General features: G+C 43.9%; 1 protein-coding gene and 1 pseudogene across 5 annotated transcripts in view; one reads left to right on the top strand and one right to left on the bottom strand.

Annotated features, from left to right (window-relative positions):
- Nucleotides 1-4,051, top strand: part of ACBD5 (acyl-CoA binding domain containing 5) — a 62,279-nt gene extending 58,228 nt beyond the window's left edge. For 4 of the 5 annotated variants that reach the window (XM_070433008.1, XM_070433029.1, XM_070432988.1 and 1 more), the window contains one exon: nucleotides 2,399-4,051. In XM_070433008.1, coding sequence (XP_070289109.1) covers nucleotides 2,399-2,531 — 133 coding nt within the window. In that variant the 3' untranslated portion in view covers nucleotides 2,532-4,051. The remainder of the gene's footprint in view (nucleotides 1-2,398) is intronic. The other variant, XM_070433018.1, reaches the window with a different exon arrangement.
- LOC139022037 (large ribosomal subunit protein uL24-like) lies at nucleotides 88-575 on the bottom strand (annotated as a pseudogene).
- Nucleotides 4,052-19,134: the final 15,083 nt, after the last annotated feature.

The following is a 19,134-nucleotide window of genomic DNA, read 5'->3' as shown; positions in this document are numbered from 1 at the left end:
ACTCTATTTCCCCACTGTCATAGAATAATGCAGAGGATTAGGATTTATAGACTAAGTTGTATAAATCTGCAAAGGCTTTTTTTTTTCATTTTAAGTTTTTAATGAAAGTTGTATATAATATTACTTTATTCCTGCATCTTCTCAATTGTTTCTTCCTTATATTTTCCCTTCTTTCCTACTTGGTGAGATATGGCTTTACGTTCAAAGATCTTTTTGCGGTCTTTGTCCAGCTTTAGTCTAGTGATGACTACCTCGCTGGGGTAAATGCCCACGTGAAAAGTTGTACCATTAGCTTTCTCCTGTTGCACTGGTTCAATGTAGATGACATATTTCTTCCTATAAACCTGGACTACTTTGCCAATTTGCTGCCCTTTGTAATGTCCTCGAACAACCTGAACTTCATCATCCTTTTGGATGGGCATGGATTGAACATTGTACTTCTCTCTCAGCTCTTTGGAAAGAGGAGAAGACATAATCTTCCTTCAAATGTGGGAAGGTGCATTGAAATGCCTTTTATGGTTCTAGCTCTGGTCAGAAGTCACAAAGGGATTGAACTTCATTTTGACTGCTGGTGCTTCTACGATGGCCACAAGAGGGAAGAGCTGCCAAGGATTTTTTAAAAAAACATTTTAATTGTTTTCAGAGGTGATTTCAGAGATGAAGGGAGAGGGAGAGATAGAAACATCAATGAACAAAGGGAATCATTGATTGGCTGCCTCCTGCACGGCCCCCACTGGGGATTGAGCCTGCAACCAAGGCATGTGCCTGACAGGGAATTGAACCAGTGACTTCTTGGTTCATAGGTCCACACTCAACCACTGAGCCACACCAGCCAGGCTGCAAAAGACTTCGTGTAGTAATCTGCATTACACTGGTTCTTGATAAATCTTGCTAACTGTTCAAGCACCTTCCAGCTAACATTTTTGCTAAAAACTTGCTCAGGCACTTGAGTCTTTAGAACCACCTACAGTTTTATTCCTGCAGGGGCCTTTTTTCTTTATGCCATGAGTTATAGGAAAATTGATGTGATTATTGCTATTATTATTATTTTATTTATTTTTAATCCTCACTCCGAGGATATTTTTCTATTGATTTATAGAGAGAATGGAAGAGAGAGGGAAAGACAGAGAGAAATATCAATGTGAGAGGAACACATCAATTGGTTGCCTCCTGCATGTGCCTCCACTAGGGCCCTGGCTGGGGAGGAGCCCGCAACCAAGGTACATACTCTTGACTGGAATTGAACCCAGGACTCTTTCGTTCCTCAGGGCGTCGCTCTATCCACTGAGCTAAACCAGCAAGGGTTGATCTGATTACTTAAAATGTCACTCCTGCCAAGGAGGTATAACTAAGAAGATTTATTCACAGGATAAGGAATGATCTGATTATTTAAAATATCACTTCCGCCGAAACCGGTTTGGCTCAGTGGATAGAGCTTCGGCCTGTGGACTCAGGGGTCCCGGGTTCGATTCCGGTCAAGGGCATGTACCTGGGTTGCGGGCACATCCCCAGTAGGAGATGTGCAGGAGGCGGCTGATCGATGTTTCTCTCTCATCGATGTTTCTAACTCTCTATCTCTCTCCCTTTCTCTCTGTAAAAAGTCAATAAAATATATTTTTAAAAAAATATCACTTCCGCCAAAGGGGTTGTATATGAACATTTCCATAGAGGAGAGGAATGAATCTGTGCTGAGACAGTTTCAGCCATTTTGGCATCTTGAGTGCTGGGAGGGTATAGAGATTTTATTTACAGCTCCGGGAATCTCTCAGAACTCAGATCACATGTGATTGTTGTGTCTTGTGATAATAAGCCCACCAATTCTCTGATACCTCATTCACTCTGCTATCATTAAAACCATTGCATTATACATATCTGAATTGTTGGTTTATATATATTCCCCCCCCCCCCCCCCTCAATTAAACCAAGAGGTCTTTTGAGGGTTGAGAGCCTGCCTCATTTATGTTTAAATCCCCAGTGCCTGGCACAGTGCCCAAAATGTAACAGATACATAATATATATTAATTAAATTAATAGTCCAGATTGTACATCTGTCAACTTGTTGTCATTTTATTAAGCTATTTTGTTTCACAGCCTTTCCAATTTCATAAATTATTAAATAATGTAAAAAAATCTGAACTGAAATAGCCAACTAGAAAAGGTTGAGAATTTAGAAGCTGTGGGAGGAGGAATATATATTTAAATTATTTATTATAAACCATTTGATAATATCAGCACTTGCAATTAGATCTTTCCTATTGAACTATAAGTGACATGAAATAAGTTTATAAGGATCATTTGTGGGTTTATGGTTTTATTTTGAATTTGAATGTTAGGATTATGTTAGAGAATTCTTTGGCATGGGGTGTGTTTCATATTCAGGTTGCGTTTTTATTCATAGGAAATTGGTTTTTACTTTCTTTTTAAAGAAAACTGAACTGAAGAAAATGGTATTTTACTCAAGAAGACTACTAGGCCTGGATGACCTTGGAAGGAAATGGATTGTGGAATCACAAGAAAATCCTAGTTTGTGATTATTACATTGCTTTTTGTTGTCCAATCCTTTGGTTTGTGTACATATATACATATATATTTTGCACTACACAATGATAACATTTTAAGGACTAATATTGCTGATACTTGAATAATCAATCTCAACTAGGTTATAAGCATACATAGATTTCCCCTACCCTTGAACTTGAAGGACATTAAATTATTAATTATTGTTTGGTAACATGTTTACCTGATTATCTCCTGTAGAGAAATATAAGCTGCTTAGGTACAGTTGTGATAATGAGATTAGATTTATAACTGGGTATTTTTAATTTTCTAAATTAAATATGAGAAAGAATGCAAACCAGAAGTAAATTTCAAGTAGATTAAATTGACTTTATATCTTAGTCACTGAATTGTCATGTCAAGAAGTGGAAAACTTCTATGATCTTTGTTGGGTGTTCACAGCTCTGACTTTAGTGTTCAAACAACATTATTATAAACTAGAGCCCTATATAAGAGGCTTAGTTTTTACAAATGATTCACAGAATAGACATAACTTTCTGATGGGAAAGATGAAGAATGGTATGAAAGTTTATTCTGAGCCTGCAGATCATTAATAAGATTTTTATTAAATCCTATACATTTATTCCTTTGTAATCATTTGTCTTTAACTGAGTATATCTTGTTTCTGCTTCATCAGGTGCTTTGAAATATAAAATGAAAGACCTTATTTATACTGTTTTTACAAAGGTCAAAAAGGATTCACATGAAAATTACTTTTCTGCAACTGGTAAACTACCCAGCCTGGACTCTTAACCTCTTAGTGCCTCAGTTTTTCCTAGGGGTATAATATTTGATAAATGCCTATTTCATAGGGATATTAAAAGGATTTGTAAGCTAACAGGCTATGTACTTCCATATGAATAAGGCATACCCAATTAATGCAAATTTAAGTTTCTCTCTTCTACCTCTCACATTTAAACTAGAAAGAAGACTGTAATTTAGATCTTTAACAACTTTGGAATTAAAAAATAATTTTTTAGTTGATTTCAGAAAGAGGAAGGGAGAGGGAGAGAGAGAGAGAAACATCAATAATGAGAGAGAATCATTGATCCACTGTCTCCTGCACGCCCTCTACCAGGGATTGAGACAGAAACCGGGACATATACCCTGACCGGGAATCGAACCATGACCTCCTGGTTCATACATCAACACTCAACCACTGAGCCACACCAGCTAGGTTGGACTTATTTTTCCTGTCTATCAGCTTATTTAGATATACTTTGTACTTTAAAGGTATCTTTGATTTAAAGGTTTAGTAGCAAATGTTTTAAGCATTCTTGATATGTATGATACTGGATTTAGCATCATGTGTTCAGAGTGTTTGCAATAAGAGAGAAAATAATACATCTCTTTTATGGAGGGTGGTTCTTTGTTTGCCTGAAGAAAAATGTATAAGAATACAATTTGCTTTTCCCAAGACTCTTTTTTTCCTTTCATGTAACTTGATGTTTATTTTTTAATCCCATCTAAATTAAAATGTGTCCCTAGAGAGAGATCTACTATGATTGTGTGTCTTTTATTTGTTTGTTTTGTTAATCCTCACTTGAGGATAATTTTCCTAGTGGTTTTTAGAATAGAAAGGAGGGAGGGAGGGAGAAAGAAAGAGAGAGAAAAACATTGATGTGAAAGACACACCTTGGTTGGTTGCCTCTCTCACACACCCCAACTGGGGCCTGGGATCGAACCTGCAACCCAAGTATGTGCCCTTGACCAGGAATCAAACCCAAGACCCTTAGGTGCCTGGGCTGATTCTCTAACCACTGAGAACACCGGCCAGGGCTAATATTTTAAAAACTCCTCAATTTAGGGAAAAAGTTTAGATCCATGAATCATGGATTATTTTTAAAAATTAGATATCAATCTGGTATCAAAAATGGTGGCTTTTTTCTTAGTATATAAAGAAATAAAATGCAAATTAAGAAAGTAAGCAGTTGTGATTCATTACAAGCAGTTAGGGAATACTAATTCCGAGGGTTAACTCTTTGTATCCTATTCCAAAGTCTTATTTTATAGTTTGAAAAGCACTTTGCACACAGTTCTTGTATATATGAATAAAGATGTTATTATAGGCTATAGTGTTACTGCTTTGTTTAATATGAACTTCATTTAAACTTTTAAATTGACAGCGATGATATTTTTTTAATGATCTTTTCAGTTTATTGTAAATCTAAGTTAAAAATAAAAAGTTAATGAGAAATGATATGGTTTTTATTACTTGTTACTGTTAGAAGTGCATTGATTTTTATACAATAAGGATTAAATGAAAATAAATAGTAGGAATTCATAGAAAGGAATCATACTTTTTCTTTTTTTTTTTTTTTAATATATTTTATTGATTTTTTTACAGAGAGGAAGGGAGAGAGATAGATAGTTAGAAACATCGATCAGCTGCCTCCTGCACATCTCCCACTGGGGATGTGCCCGCAACCCAGGTACATGCCCTTGACCGGAATCGAACCCGGGACCCTTCAGTCCACAGGCCGACGCTCTATCCACTGAGCCAAACCGGTTTCGGCAGGAATCATACTTTTTCAAAATAAAGCCATGCTGTTACATATAATTTTATAAAAATCATAAATTGGGATAAAGTTTAATTCATTTATTCATTTAGTTGAGAATGTTACTGAACCAGTCAAAAAATCTAGTTTCAATTCTTATACCGAATAGCTTCTTATAGCCACTCATTCCTCCTTAAATCAGACATCTTAAATACATACAGTTGTTCCTAGGTGGAAAATGGTGAGACGGTTTTGTGTTTTTAATACAAATACATAACTTTTAACTTCTACAGATAGTGATAAAAGTGATGTTAGCTATTGGTGTTATTTAAGATATTAATGTTCTGCTGCATGTTATAGAAGTCTACCTGCAGTGGCTTTCCATTAATCCTCCTTCCCAATTGTACCACATTTCATAGCTGGAAAATGATGAATGTCCTTTTCCTTTTAAAAAACAAGTAAGAGATCTTTTAAATATATACACTTAATATATATATCCTATAGAATAAAGAGCTAATATGCAAATGGTTGTCATGCCATCATGCCATCAAGGCGTAATGGCTCAGACACTCAACACTGAGGAGAGAGGAATGGGGACCAGCCAGGCACAAATGAGCTCACAAGAGAGGAATGGGGACCAGCCAGGCTGCGGCCAGGGAGAGGGACAATCCACACACCCCACGGTCCCCGCTGTTTTGGGCGCCAGTGGTTGCGCCTGCACCTGCAGCCAAGAGAGGGACAAGCCACCCGCCCCGTGGTCCTGGGTGTCAGCGGTTGGGGCTGCAGCCTGGGGGAGGGACAAGCTGCCCACCCTGTGGTCCCTGTGGTCCTGGACGCCAGCGACTGTGCCAGTGCCTGTGGCCCGGGAGAGGGTCAAGCCACCTGCCCCGTGGTCCTGGGTGCCTGCGGCTGCAGCCCAGGTGAAGCCGCCCACCCACAGTCCCCTGCAGCTGCGGCTGGTCAGAGGGAGGGAAGCCCGGGTCCCAGGTGCCTGAGACCGGCTGGAGGAGGGAATTCTGGGTCCTGGTTGTGGGGAGGCAGAGGCAGTTAGGGGTGATCAGGCAGGCAGAGGGGTTAGGGGCAATCAGGCAGGCAGGCAGGTGAGTGGTTAGGAGCCAGCATTCCTGTATTGGGAGAGGCAGTCAGACATCCCCTGATGGGTCCCGGATTAGAGAGGGTGCAGGTTGGGCTAAGAGACACCCCCTGCACAAATTTTGTTCACTGGGCCTCTAGTAGATAGATATAGATATCTACTAGAGGCCCGGTGCACAAAATTCGTGCATGGGTAGGGTCCCTAGGCCTGGCCGGTGATCAGGGCTGCTCAGGTTCCCCTCTACCCCGCCTCTCTGCCTCCTCCTTCCCTTTCTCCCTCAGCACCCCGCTGCTGCCACTGGTCGCCTGTTATGTTCTGCGCCACCCCCTGGTGGTCAGCACATGTCATAGTGAGTGATCAAACTCCTGGTTGAATTCCCAAGGGGACACTTTGCATATTAGCATTTTATATATAGATAGATCAGTGGTTCTCAGCCTGTGGATTGCGACCCTTTCACAGGGGTCACCTAAGATCATCCGAAAACACATATATAATTACATATTGTTTTTGTGATTAATCACTATGCTTTAATTATGTTCAATTTGTAACAATCAAATTGGGGTCACCACAACATGAGGAACTGTATTAAAGGGTCGTGGCATTAGGAAGGTTGAGAACCACTGACACACACACACACACACACACACACACTGGAGGCCCAGTGCACAAAAATTTGTGCACTCGGGAGGGTCCCTCAGCCTGGCCTGTGCCCTCTCTCAGTCTGGGATCCCTTGGGGGATGACCACCTGCTGGCATAGGCCCACTCCCCGGGGGATTGGGCCAAAGCTGGCAGTCAGACATCCCTCTGGCAGCCCGGCAGCCCTCGGAGGGTGTCCACTTGCCAGCGGGGAGCAGGCCTAGCTGCAGTTGGACATCCTTATCGCTGCTGAGGAGGCGGGAGAGGCTCCCGCCACCACTGCTGTACTGGCAGCCGTCAGCCTGGCTTGTGGCTGAGCAGAGCTCCCCCTGTGGGAGCACACTGACCACCAGGGGGCAGCACCTGCATTGAGCTTCTGCCCCCTGGTGGTCAGTGTGTGTCATAGTGACCAGTCATTCCGAGTTGCTCTGCTGTTAGGGTCAATTTGCATATTACCCTTTTATTATATAGGATGGAGGCCTGGTGCATGGGTTGGGGCTGGCTGGTTTGCCCTGAAGGGTGTCCCAGATCAGGGTGGGGGCCCTGCTGGGGTCCCTGGCCAGTCTGGGTGAGGGGCTGATGGCTGTTTGCAGGCTGGCCAAAGCCTCCAGCCACCCAAGCTCCCAGTGGAGGCTGGCTGGAAGCAGGTATCTGGGATTTATTTATCTTCTATAATTGAAACTTTGTTGCCTTTTGCAGAGGCTACAGCCGGCCGCAGGAAGCTTGGCTTCCTCCATCTCCAGGGCAACCAAGCCTCCTGCTTGCTTCAGCTCTGTGGTTTGTCGGCCGCCATCTTGGTTGGGTTAATTTGCATATAGTTGCTCTGATTGGCTGGCAGGCATGGCTTTGGCGTAGTAAAGGTATGGTCAGTTAGCATCTTTGTCTTTTATTAGTGTAGATAATACAGGTGAGGTTGTCGCCCTTGTTGTGTTTTCTGCCCAGCACACTTTTATCCTTCTGATGAGAGCACCACTCTCCTCTGTTTCTTCCCTTTGAGAGCTCTTCCTCTGCCACGCTACTCAGGCTCTGCCCCAAGCCACAGCAATGTGCATATGACACAGACCTGGCCAGTGCATATCGCATTCTGGCACAAGAATGGTCCCCAGGATGAGCATAGGGCCATCAGTGAGGCAGACAAGTTATTATTTGGGTTTATTTCATGAAGCTAGGAGAGAGCTTTTGCCTTTTCCAGAATGTTACATAGTTAGAATCATACTGTATGTAGCCTTTTCAGATTGGCTTCATTCACTTAGCAATATGCATTTAAGGATATCTCCATGTAATTTCATGGCTTCATATCTTGTTTCTTTTTATATATTCTTTATGCCTGTGTTTCACTAACTATTCACAAAACAAGCAGAGGGCCAGCTTTTTCTGACTTCTGATTTAGAAAGCTCATTTCTTTTATCACCGAATAATGTTTCATTGCATAGTTATACCATACTTTATTTATCCACTCAACTATTGAAGGACATCTTGGTTGATTCCACATTTTAGAAATTAAAAATAAAGCTGCTATACCCAGCTGCTGTGGCTCAGGGGCTGAGCATCAACCTATAAACCAGAAGGTTACAGTTCGATTCCCAAATTGGGGCACAGGCCCTGGTTGTGGACTCAATCCCCAGTAGGGTGTATGCAGGAGGCAGCTGATCAATGATTCTCTCTCATCATTGATGTTTCTATCTCTCTCTTCCTCTCCCTTCCTCTCTGAAATCAATAAAAATAAAAAATGTTTAAAACAAAGTGGCTTACTATTTTGTTTTCTCACCAGCAGTGAATGAGAGTTCCTGTTGTTCCACATCTTTGTCAGTGTTTGGTGTTGTTAATATTTTGAATTTTAGCATTCTGATAATTATGTAGTGGTATCTCATTGTTGCATTTTTTCTTTTTGAATGATAGCCTGTTAGGTTATTACCCTAGGGATTCTGGGGCCATATATCCTGCCACTTGGAGGAGCCTTAGATCAGCCTGTGTTTCACTAACGCTTTATTCACAAAACAAGCAGAGGTCCACGGACTACTGGTGGTCTCTGAAGTCCGAAAGGTTGGTGACCACTGGTTTAAGGAAACCTTTGGAGCAGCAGTCACCAACTGGTGGTCCATAAGGTCCAAAAGGTTAGCAACCACTGCCTTAGATAAAAGGCTAACATCTAGACCTAGGCACTTAGAAAAGAGTCTGAAACGGTGAGTTCAAGTCCTTTAATCCAGTTAACTCTGAATTACTACCCTTCTCTTTATACACTTTGTTTACATGGGTTAAAAATTCCATCTTTTTCTTTTTAAAAATTTTATTGATTTTAGAGAAAAGGAGAAGGGGGAGAGAGAGAGAGAGAGAGAGAGAGAGAGAGAGAGAGAGTTGTCCCACTTATTTATGAATTCATTGGTTGATTCTTGTATGTGCCCTGGCCAGGGATTGGACCTACAACTTCGTAGTGTTAGGACGATGCTCTAACCAACCAAGCTACCTAATGGCCAAAAAATTTCCATTCTTATTTAAGGTAGTTCAAGTTAGGTTTCTGACACTTAACCACAATCCTAACTTGTATAGATAGCTCTTAATTCTCAGGATTGAGTGCAGGCTCTGGAGCCAGGCTGTCTAGGTTAGAATTCTGTGCAATTAAGGGAAAGTCACTTCGTGTTTAAGTTTCCTCATCTATAAGATTTGAATAATATGTCATAGGGTTAATATATGCAAATTACATAGAACAGAGCTCAGGATGCATTAACTACTTTGTGACTAATAGCTATTGTGATGGTAATAATAATTTTTGTTATTTCACTATCAGTACTTTTATAGAAGCATGGCAAGAAGACATATTAATCCAAATCCCTTTTACAGAGATAGACACTGGAAGTGTTGGTCCAACATTAGTAGCTAGATGAAGTATTAGCAAGTTTGTACTGATGCTCCAAGGCCCAGTTCCCACAGAGTGATGCCAAGAAGCCAGGTAACACCTGCAGATGGATTACAGGAGAGTAACCCTGACTTTAGGAACCTGAATCTTTTCTAATGGTAGTAAGCAGGCAAAACTTTACTAAGTAGAGAGACCTTATCTATATATATAAAAAGCCAAGCGTCACGACCAGAACGACCAATCAACCAGTCGCTATGATGTGCATTGACCACCTCTTGGTCCCTCCCCGAAGCCCGCAGGCTCCCATCGCTGGATGGCCACCAGGGAACCATGGGGAACTGGGCTGGGTGGTGGTAGAGCTGGACTGGGGACTGGCAAGCAGGCAGAAGGCAGACCTATTGGTCCCCTCCCCTGGCCGGCAGGCTCCGATCAATCCTCAGTTTCTTCCAAAAGGAATGTGGCGCCTCCACTGCACAGCCTCCTGGGATGTGGACTCACTGCTGTGACAGGCTCCAGAGCGGAGACTTCAACAAGGACTTCAGCACCTGCAACGACCCTCAGCCTTCACTGCTGGGAGGTGGATGGAGAACAACAGCTTTAAAGCACAAACACCCTCCTCAGGAAGAACCCGCCACCTCCCTACTCACAGCCTCTTCTGCATCTGCAAGAAACTGCGCATGCTCCTCCCCCTGGATGGACGGGGCCAGAGCTTGAGCTGAGCAGTTTGCCATGGGGGAGGGCTGAGCCAGGTGGCTGGGCCAGTGCAGGGACAGAGTGAGGGAGGGCGGGGCAGGAGCAAGGGGGCAGCCCTGGTTCCCTGCACCTCCTCCCACAGGCATAGTCCTTCCTGGTTGAGTTTCCCAGGTCATTGTTAGGGTTTTGTCTGTTGATGCTGGCTGTGAAAGGATTCATAAGAGAGAGAAGAGACAGGTGAAGAGAGAGGGTGTTTATTTTACTTCTTTAAAGGGAGCAAAAGGCCAGGTGCCCTTTGATGGCACAAGGCACCTAAGGTAGAGTGGGCTGTCCTTTTGATCGCTGGATGGCGAAAGAGGAATCAGGGTGGTTGGCAGTGGGGGGGCTGGACTGAGGACTGGCAAGTGGGCGTAAGAATGCCCTGATTACAGGCTAGGCCTAGGGCCCCTACCCATGCACGATTTCGTGCAATGGGCCTCTCGTCTATATTATATTAGTGTTATGTCCAGAGTTCGGGGTCCCAAATAATCCACTACCAGGGAGCCTTTTCCGATGCAAAAGCAAAGGGTCTTTTATTCAAGCCCGGGACTTGGTCCCCCCACCCCCGCCTCCATTACTGGATGCAAGAGAGAGCCCTGAGTTCCAAGAGAACAAGGAATTTATAGGGCTTGGGGTCAGGGGGTTGGGGGCACACTCTGACCACTGATTTGGCTGATTCCAGTTGGTTGAGTGAGGGCCGGGGGCTAGTGACGCAGGGGTAGGGTGCAGCTAGGGTCTGGTTACACAAAGACAGGAGGGTGTTCAGCATGCTTTTGGCCTTGGGCTAGTTTTCTTGCATTCCTATTGGCTGGAATAAGGGCTGGCTGAGTGATACATTCTATGGCTTTTGCAACTGATACATTCTATGGCTTTTGCTTGAAGAGGAGTTAGGAACACAGCTCTCAGTCCCGTTCTGTCCTTTCATTCCCCCCTTGTCTTGGAACTTCCGGCTCAATCATGAGACCGACTGAACTATCAACTGAACTACTTTTATACACTTCTTGACAAATTGGACTAGTCTGTTAATAATGCAAGGGCCGAAAGTCAACAGCATCAGGAGGATTACAAGGGGTCCGCCGAGGTCCGCTGTCTTCTTGAGGGTGATCTGCAGTGGGTGTATCTAGTCAGAGGTCACCTTCCAGTCAGGCTCCTTGCTGTCCTGGGCACAGAAGGAGCTGGGCTTGTGACCTGGCAGAGACAAACTATAACAAATGGTCCGGTGGAAGGGAAAGAAACCATTTTAGTTTTAACAACCTCTATTGAAATAGGATTTTTCTTCTTAAAACTCCTCTATGGCTATCAAAAGGCCAAATCAAGATTAATTTATCTACTGTATTCAATTTGGCCTGATGTTTGCATAAAAACAACAAGAATGGTAACTGACTACCTTTGCTGGAATTTCATGACTAAATCTTAATGTGCCCTGTAGGGCCAGGAAGCCAAGCCATCCAGCTGCCATCAGGCCTGCCTGCAGTATCTGCTGCGTTAGGTGAATCCCTCACCTGTAGCAACTCCACCTGAGCCCACGCTCTAGGCTTTAATTCCATCTCAGTAGCCCTCCTACTCGTTGCGGCCCAGAGTGAGTGGGGGTTCCACAGGGATGCAGAGGCATCCTTATTGCTCCCCTTCTACTCTTACCAACCGCCAGTGATGGTAGGGCATGGGTCTGACGCTCCAGCGCCAGCCATCTTCAGGGCTCCCATGCAGGATACCAGGCTTTTCCTGTGGCACTCTTATTGGCTTTAAGTCTTAAGAGCTCAGACAGGTTTCTTTAAAACATGACATTCCAGTCAAAGTTTCCGGTTAATAAAATTACTATTGAAAACCGGTCTTATTGATTTCATGCAAAGAAATGTATTGCCATGACTTATTAAGCATTGCCATATTTCAGAGGAATTATATAAGGAGAAAAACATACTGATCTGCTCTAAGATCTTCTGATTTTTCTTGTCAGTCCTTTCAACGATTCTCTTCTCCTTCTTATCATATATACAACCTTTCTAAATTTCATACTTTCAGATTAGCCTTTAAACCTTTTTATGTCCTTTAAAAATGCACAACCATGCCTCAGACCTTCCATTCCAAATAGGCCTTTCCCAGCTCTCTACAGCCGAGGTTTGTACCACCCCTGACAGTAGAGGCTGCCAACTGTTAGCTGTCTCTTAATAGAGACCAAAACCTGATGGGTATTCTTCTTTGCCCAGTTGGGCACCTGCCCTCTAGGCAGCCAGACACCCTCTACTCGTGGGGTTCACCCCACACAGTCCCCTTCCAGGATAGCCAACATACATTCAAACCTGCAAGAGAATCAAAGGTTAATATAACATATCAATACAATGAAACATAATATTGGCATCATGGCCGCTTCAGGCAGCCAAATCCTCCTCTACTAAACATGAGATATGGCAGGGCTATACAAGCATTTTAGGGAGGTGACTAAAGTCCACTCTTTGACCTTTCTATGTAAGGTAAAATCGTCCTTGTCTTTCTGAAGCCATGTCTATGAAGATGCAGGCATCATCTGAGTCTATTATACAATTTTCTGCAGGTATAGTTCTTTACAAGTTGGGGTGAGTCTTGGGGTCGTGAACTTCTTTACCCACATCGAGTCCCCAGGCTGGAAAGGATGTACAGAGTCCAAGGTGGCACTGGCAGGGCATCTCCAACAAGCTTATGGGTGGCTTGTAATTTCTGTAAGAGATCACTTCCAAGTAAGGGGTACAGGCATTCTGGCATGACTAGAAACGAATGAGTTACCGTGTTCTTTCTGAGGTCCACAGTCCTCTTTGATGTCCAAGGAAAAAGGCAGTTTGTCCAGTGGCTCTTAGAACTGGTGCCTTCTTAGATGTTACTGGTCCCATTGGCTCTGTCAAGACTGAATAGGCTGCTCCAGAATACACCAGGAAACTAACCGGGGGTTCTATTTATCTATAAATATTTTTAAATATACCCCAGAATTCCAAAATTTTAACCCAACACAGAAATATCAGAGTCTCTAGTAAACAAACAGACAGAAATTTTGTTGGGTGGGCCGATTCCACCTCTGACAGGGAGCAAACAGCCTTTGGGAAAAGAACCCAGTGGCCGCTTGGGGTGTTTTGCTATTGGCCAGAGCATTCAGCTTTAAATTAAATATATTTTTTTCTTATAGACTTCCATATTTACACCTTTTCAGTGAACAAGTACTTTTATAGTCTTGGGAATTTTGGCAGATAACAGGAACACTGCCCAAGTCCCCTGATGGGGGCCTGACAAGAACAGATGTGAGGGCCTTTGGCTGGGGGGTATAAAGTCTCCATTCTTCCTCTCTTGGCACTGCTAAGGACAGGATCATTGGAGAGGTCTCTTCACCTAGGCAAGGCTGTGCTGAGCCATCTGGGGCAAAAGTGGTTTCTGCTTCCATTAGAGGGACCAGGTCAACTGGTAAATATAGGAATTCATGAACCACCTGATGGCCGCCTAACTGACATCGGCGGGGGCGGCAGAACAGTCTGCAGCTGTGGTACCGGTAGCTCCAATAATGGTGACTTCCTGTCCTGAGAGGGGAGCTACCTTCTGAGTAACTACTGAGTGCTCTGCCGCTGTATCAATCATAAAGTTCACAGTCTGGCCCCCGATTTTTCATTTCGACCATCGGCTCATGGGGGGCCCAGTTGGAAAAAGCCCAGTCTGTCCTAGTCAGAGTCAGCTGTTGCCAGTCCGAGGAGGTCTGCCTCAGGCGGCTCTGGCCAATAGCGGCTGGGTGGTTTGGATGGCCTTGCCAGCTTCTTCTGGCCTGCTACTAAACTTTACTCTGTCCCTTCTTACACACACAGAACTGGACCCAAGGCAGCGAAGTTTGAGCAATTTTAAAATTCCTTAACATACATTTTATCATTCATGTTGCAGGGAGGGACTGGGTTGGCTCCTCCTGAATAAAAGAACTAATCAAAATAAGGCTTATTTTCTAACTTCATTTGTCCCTGGGTGTGGACAACAAATGACACTAATCAGATTGACATAAACGATTTAACCTTTGTTTAGGGAGGCAAATGCAAAGCATTTACTACCAAGTGTCATTGGTTTAGGAAGGTAGGATTTCTGCTCAGTTTCTCTATTCTACTTGTCCCAGCTTACTGGTCTATTATGCATTCAATTTTCTTAAAATGTATTCTGGCACAGGAGAAAGTTGTTTTGCTGTACACCGGTAGTTTAAGCCCTATATAACTGGGCTTGGACCTCTGCCCAGCAAACTGCAGTCTATAAGTTCAATATGCAGCCTCTGATTCTTCTAACCCAACGAGGTTTTGGCCAGTCTCTGAGTCAGACTCCTCCTCTCTTGGAGAATTTCAAAGTCCTGATGGCTTCCAGGTCCAGGGAGAGTGTCCTTTTGTTAACCCTTAGGGCCCTGCTTTCTTGCCTTTCTACCAGTTCCCTTTGTGGCAGAGCAGCAACCAGGCCTCTTTCAAGGGAGTGCACTAGAAGGGGATATCAGCCCCTCCTGTGAGCCAGCTGCTCTGCCTAGGGTCTCCCGGGGGCCCAGCCAGAGCGTCCCCCAGCAAATCCCAGAAGCTGCTGCCCTTTCGCAGTGGTATGGACTCAAGCAGAGGGTTCAGGAGCTGGGCGGCAATGGTGGCGTTGATGGCCTGGCTCTCAGGGGCTGAGTCTGCCTAGCAAAACAGTTCTAAATCAGCAGGGCGGCTGCGGACTTTAGTTTTGTTCCTCCTCTGCTTTTCTAGCGGTCTGTTAACACCCCCGCCCCCCTTGTCTCAGCCCAGGCCGACTGCTTTTCCTCACAGAGTCGGTCTGGAGACGATCTGAAATCCAGTTACAGATGCTTTCAGAATCCGGATGAGGGAGGAAGGGAAAGACCAGGTTATGTCCTTTAATAAACAATTGAAAACGGCAAGTTAAACAAAATACAGTCACAGGCAGTAAATCTCTCCATCCTGCAGAGCTGTCTACCAAAGAGATAAGAAAACCATGAATAACAAGTTCTTTGAAATTTGCTACTTTGTTAATTTGCTAAGCAAATAGTCAACTTGAAAAGACTTCTCTCTTGCTTTTTTTTTATAAGCAATCTCAGAACTAAGCAATCTTGTAATCTAGCCAGCCTTTGTTAAACTTCTTTGGGTTGCAACCTTATACCTTTAAATTAATCCTATATTTTTAAAATTTTAACCTGATGCAGCAAAATTATACCTCAGAGTAAAGCAATTAAAAGTTCTCTACTGTCTTCCCCTTAAAGCAGGGTTTTTCCTCATGTGTACAAACAGATAGCACAAAGTAGCTTTCGCTTTACACAGACCAGTTCCAGTCCCCCTTCTCTGTAGTAAATTGGCTAGTCCCACACAAACAAACTTTGTCCCAACCCCATGATGATCGGTGACGAGAGACAGACAAGGGAGGGAATGACCTGTTTTCACAGATCCTCACTCAGATGCCCGCCTGACCAAAGTTGTGAAGCCACACAAAGGAGAGGAGAGGGCAGGCCCCCTCCCTCCACACTCACACACTTTCACCAGACATTCATTCAGCAAAGGCATTTAGCTACCACAACACACAGTTTTTCCCAATTCAATCCGAACCTTAAACTTTTAGCTGGCAAGTCAAATATTCAGCATTTCTCAATCAGTAACATTTTAAAGAATAAACTTAAAAATGCAAGACATAAGTTTTTTATCATTCAAATTCAGTAAGCTTCAAGGTCCCAAGTTCCCAGCGGTTCTGGAAAACCACACCTGAGGCTGGCAAGCAGGTTTGGCCTAGCTCTTGATTTTAAAATGACCATAATGCTTAAAGGAGTAGTTTGAGTCTGTCCCATAACGTCCATCCAGTAAGTCCACAGAAAACAGAAAAAAACAACCACAAACACAGACAAATACAGTCTTCCAACTCTATGGAAGCAAAACCAAAACAACCTTCCAACTCCGCGGAAGCAAAACTACAGATGATGGCCATGCGCCCGCCAACTGGCGGGAGCGACCCACCTCATCTCAGATTGAGGGGTTTCTGCGCCCCTCCAGATGGAGGATCGGGGCGTCCCCCAACTCCTCCTGCCCGTGGTCCCCCAGTGCGTCCACTTAGACCGTTTCAGGCATTACAGATTTCAGAAGTGAGCTCACACAGGACAGAACACACAGAACAGAATAGACAACACACAGACACTTACCGCGGTCAGGCAGACTCCCCGGATTGGGGTCCCTCGTGGATTTTGGGGATCCCGGACGTGCCCCCGAATGTTATGCCCAGAGTTCGGGGTCCCCAATAATCCACTACCAGGGAGCCTTTTCCGATGCAAAAGCAAAGGGTCTTTTATTCAAGCCCGGGACTTGGTCCCCCCACCCCCGCCTCCATTACTGGATGCAAGAGAGAGCCCTGAGTTCCAAGAGAACAAGGAATTTATAGGGCTTGGGGTCAGGGGGTTGGGGGCACACTCTGACCACTGATTTGGCTGATTCCAGTTGGTTGAGTGAGGGCCGGGGGCTAGTGACGCAGGGGTAGGGTGCAGCTAGGGTCTGGTTACACAAAGACAGGAGGGTGTTCAGCATGCTTTTGGCCTTGGGCTAGTTTTCTTGCATTCCTATTGGCTGGAATAAGGGCTGGCTGAGTAACTGATACATTCTATGGCTTTTGCAACTGATACATTCTATGGCTTTTGCTTGAAGAGGAGTTAGGAACACAGCTATCAGTCCCCTTCTGTCCTTTCAATTAGCAAGTATCCTGACATTTATGCAAAAAGAGATATCATCTCTGTCTTCCAACGCTGTTCATTGTACAAACATCCTTGAAAAGATGGTCTGGAATGAAGGGCAGTAAGTGCCTCACTCACAGGACATGCAGAAGTGCAAGAGAGCCATGAAGAATTGTCTCCTCACACATTTGTATTAGGTTAGATCAGTACTCAGGGTTCATATTGTTAGGGCCATGCAAAGACTCTTCACAGATGAGCAATTTATTAACCTATGATCATTTTCCTTTCCTGCACAGCTTTTTAAAATTATTATTTTTAATTCTCACTTGAGGATATTTTTCCATTGATTTTCAGAGTGAGTTGAAGGGGGGAAGAAGGGGGAGAAAAACAGAGAGGGAGACTGAAACATCGATGTGACAGACACATTAATTGGTTACCTCCTGCCCATGCCCCAACCGGGGCTGGGGGTGGAAATGCAACCCAGGTACGTAACCTTGACCAGAAATCAAACCCGCGACCCTTTGATGTGCAGGCAGATGCTCCAATCACTGAGCCACACCAGCCAGGGCCCAGCTGTTCAGTGTTGCTGCAGTTAACTTTTTTTCATTTGCTAGCTTTTCTTTCTACTTATCAATAATTCAATGTCTAATTCTTCCCCCATTGTCTAAATAACCTATCAAGACATTCAGATACACCAGAATATCAATTTCATTGATATTCTATCAATTTCATATATCTGACAAAGTCTTCTGGAAACTTTTGACCTGCTTTGACCTTGCTGCTCTCTGTGACTGGGACACAGCTCTTATCCTAGGCTCATACTTGATCATCATCCTTGAGGGTTCTCTTTAACTCCTCTATTAGACAGCCTGCTTCCCTTATTCTATGGATTCTTCTTTTGGTTCACTCTCTTATTTTGATAGAGCCTGGTTTGCAGTGTCTTTTTAAATAAGGAAGGATGCACAAGAGGGAAGTATTTGGGGACTTTGCATGTATAAAAATGTCTTTCTTCCTTTCTGAAGTTTAAAGATGTTGCCCCATTGCCTTTTAAAATTTTTTTTATTTTTATTAATTTTAGAGAGAGAGGAAGGGAGAGAGATAGAAATATCCATGAGAGAGACACATCAATTAACCGCCTCCTGCACACACCCTCCCCCACAGGGGATGGAGCTCACAACCCAGGCATGTACTCCAACTGGGAATCAAACCAGGTACCTCTTGGTTCATGGGTTGATGCTCAACCATTTAGGCACATCAGCCAGACTCCATTGCCTTTTTGTTTGCAGTTGTAAATGTTACGTGTGAAAACATGTCAGATGCTTCTTTCTAAAAACCAGTTGCATAGAAAAAAGTCCAGCCTTCCTGTGTTTTCTTTTATTCTTACACTACTCACACTTCAGAAACCAGCTGTGCGGATTTTTTTTTTCTCCTCACATCAGTAAGCACTTCTGTGATAACAGCTGGGTGTCCTAGCATTTAAATAAATTCTGACACATCCGGCTGGCGTGGCTCAGTGACCTATGAACCAGGAGGTCACAGTTTGATTCACAGTTAGGGCATTTGCCTGGGTTGAGGGCTTGATCCCCAGTGTGGGGTGTGCAGGAGGCAGCTGATCAATGATTCTCTCTCATCATTGATGTTTCTATCTTTCTCTCCCTCTCCCTCACTAAAATAAAAAATCTATATTTAAATAAATAAATTAATTCCGACACTATCTACCTGGATAGCATCAGATTACCCCAGGTTAAGGGCTCAGTCCCACAAGATTGCTCTCCCCTGATTTTAGATGCCAATTGCAAGTCCAGATTGTCACCTGTGCTTTTGACCAAGCAGCTACAAATGGAGATTCCCACAGTGCCCTCCTTGGGTTGATTTAATTTGCTAGAGTGGCTCAGAGGACTCAGGAAAACTTACTGCTTACAAGTTTACTATAAAAGGATATGGTAAAGGATACAGATAAACACTCAGAAGGAAGAGATATGTAAAGGGCATGGAGCTCTTTGCACTCTGGGTGCACTACTCTCCCAGCACCTCCACGTGTTCACCAACTTGGAAGCTCTCTGAACCCTGAACTAGTGGGATTTTTATGGT

Source organism: Myotis yumanensis, unplaced genomic scaffold (assembly GCF_028538775.1).
Source record: "Myotis yumanensis isolate MYYU_CA2020_CCGP unplaced genomic scaffold, mMyoYum1.0.hap1 SCAF_1, whole genome shotgun sequence".
Classification (NCBI taxonomy): Eukaryota; Metazoa; Chordata; class Mammalia; order Chiroptera; family Vespertilionidae; genus Myotis; species Myotis yumanensis.
Note: the sequence above shows the minus strand (reverse complement) of the source record. Positions and strands in the feature narration are given on the sequence as shown.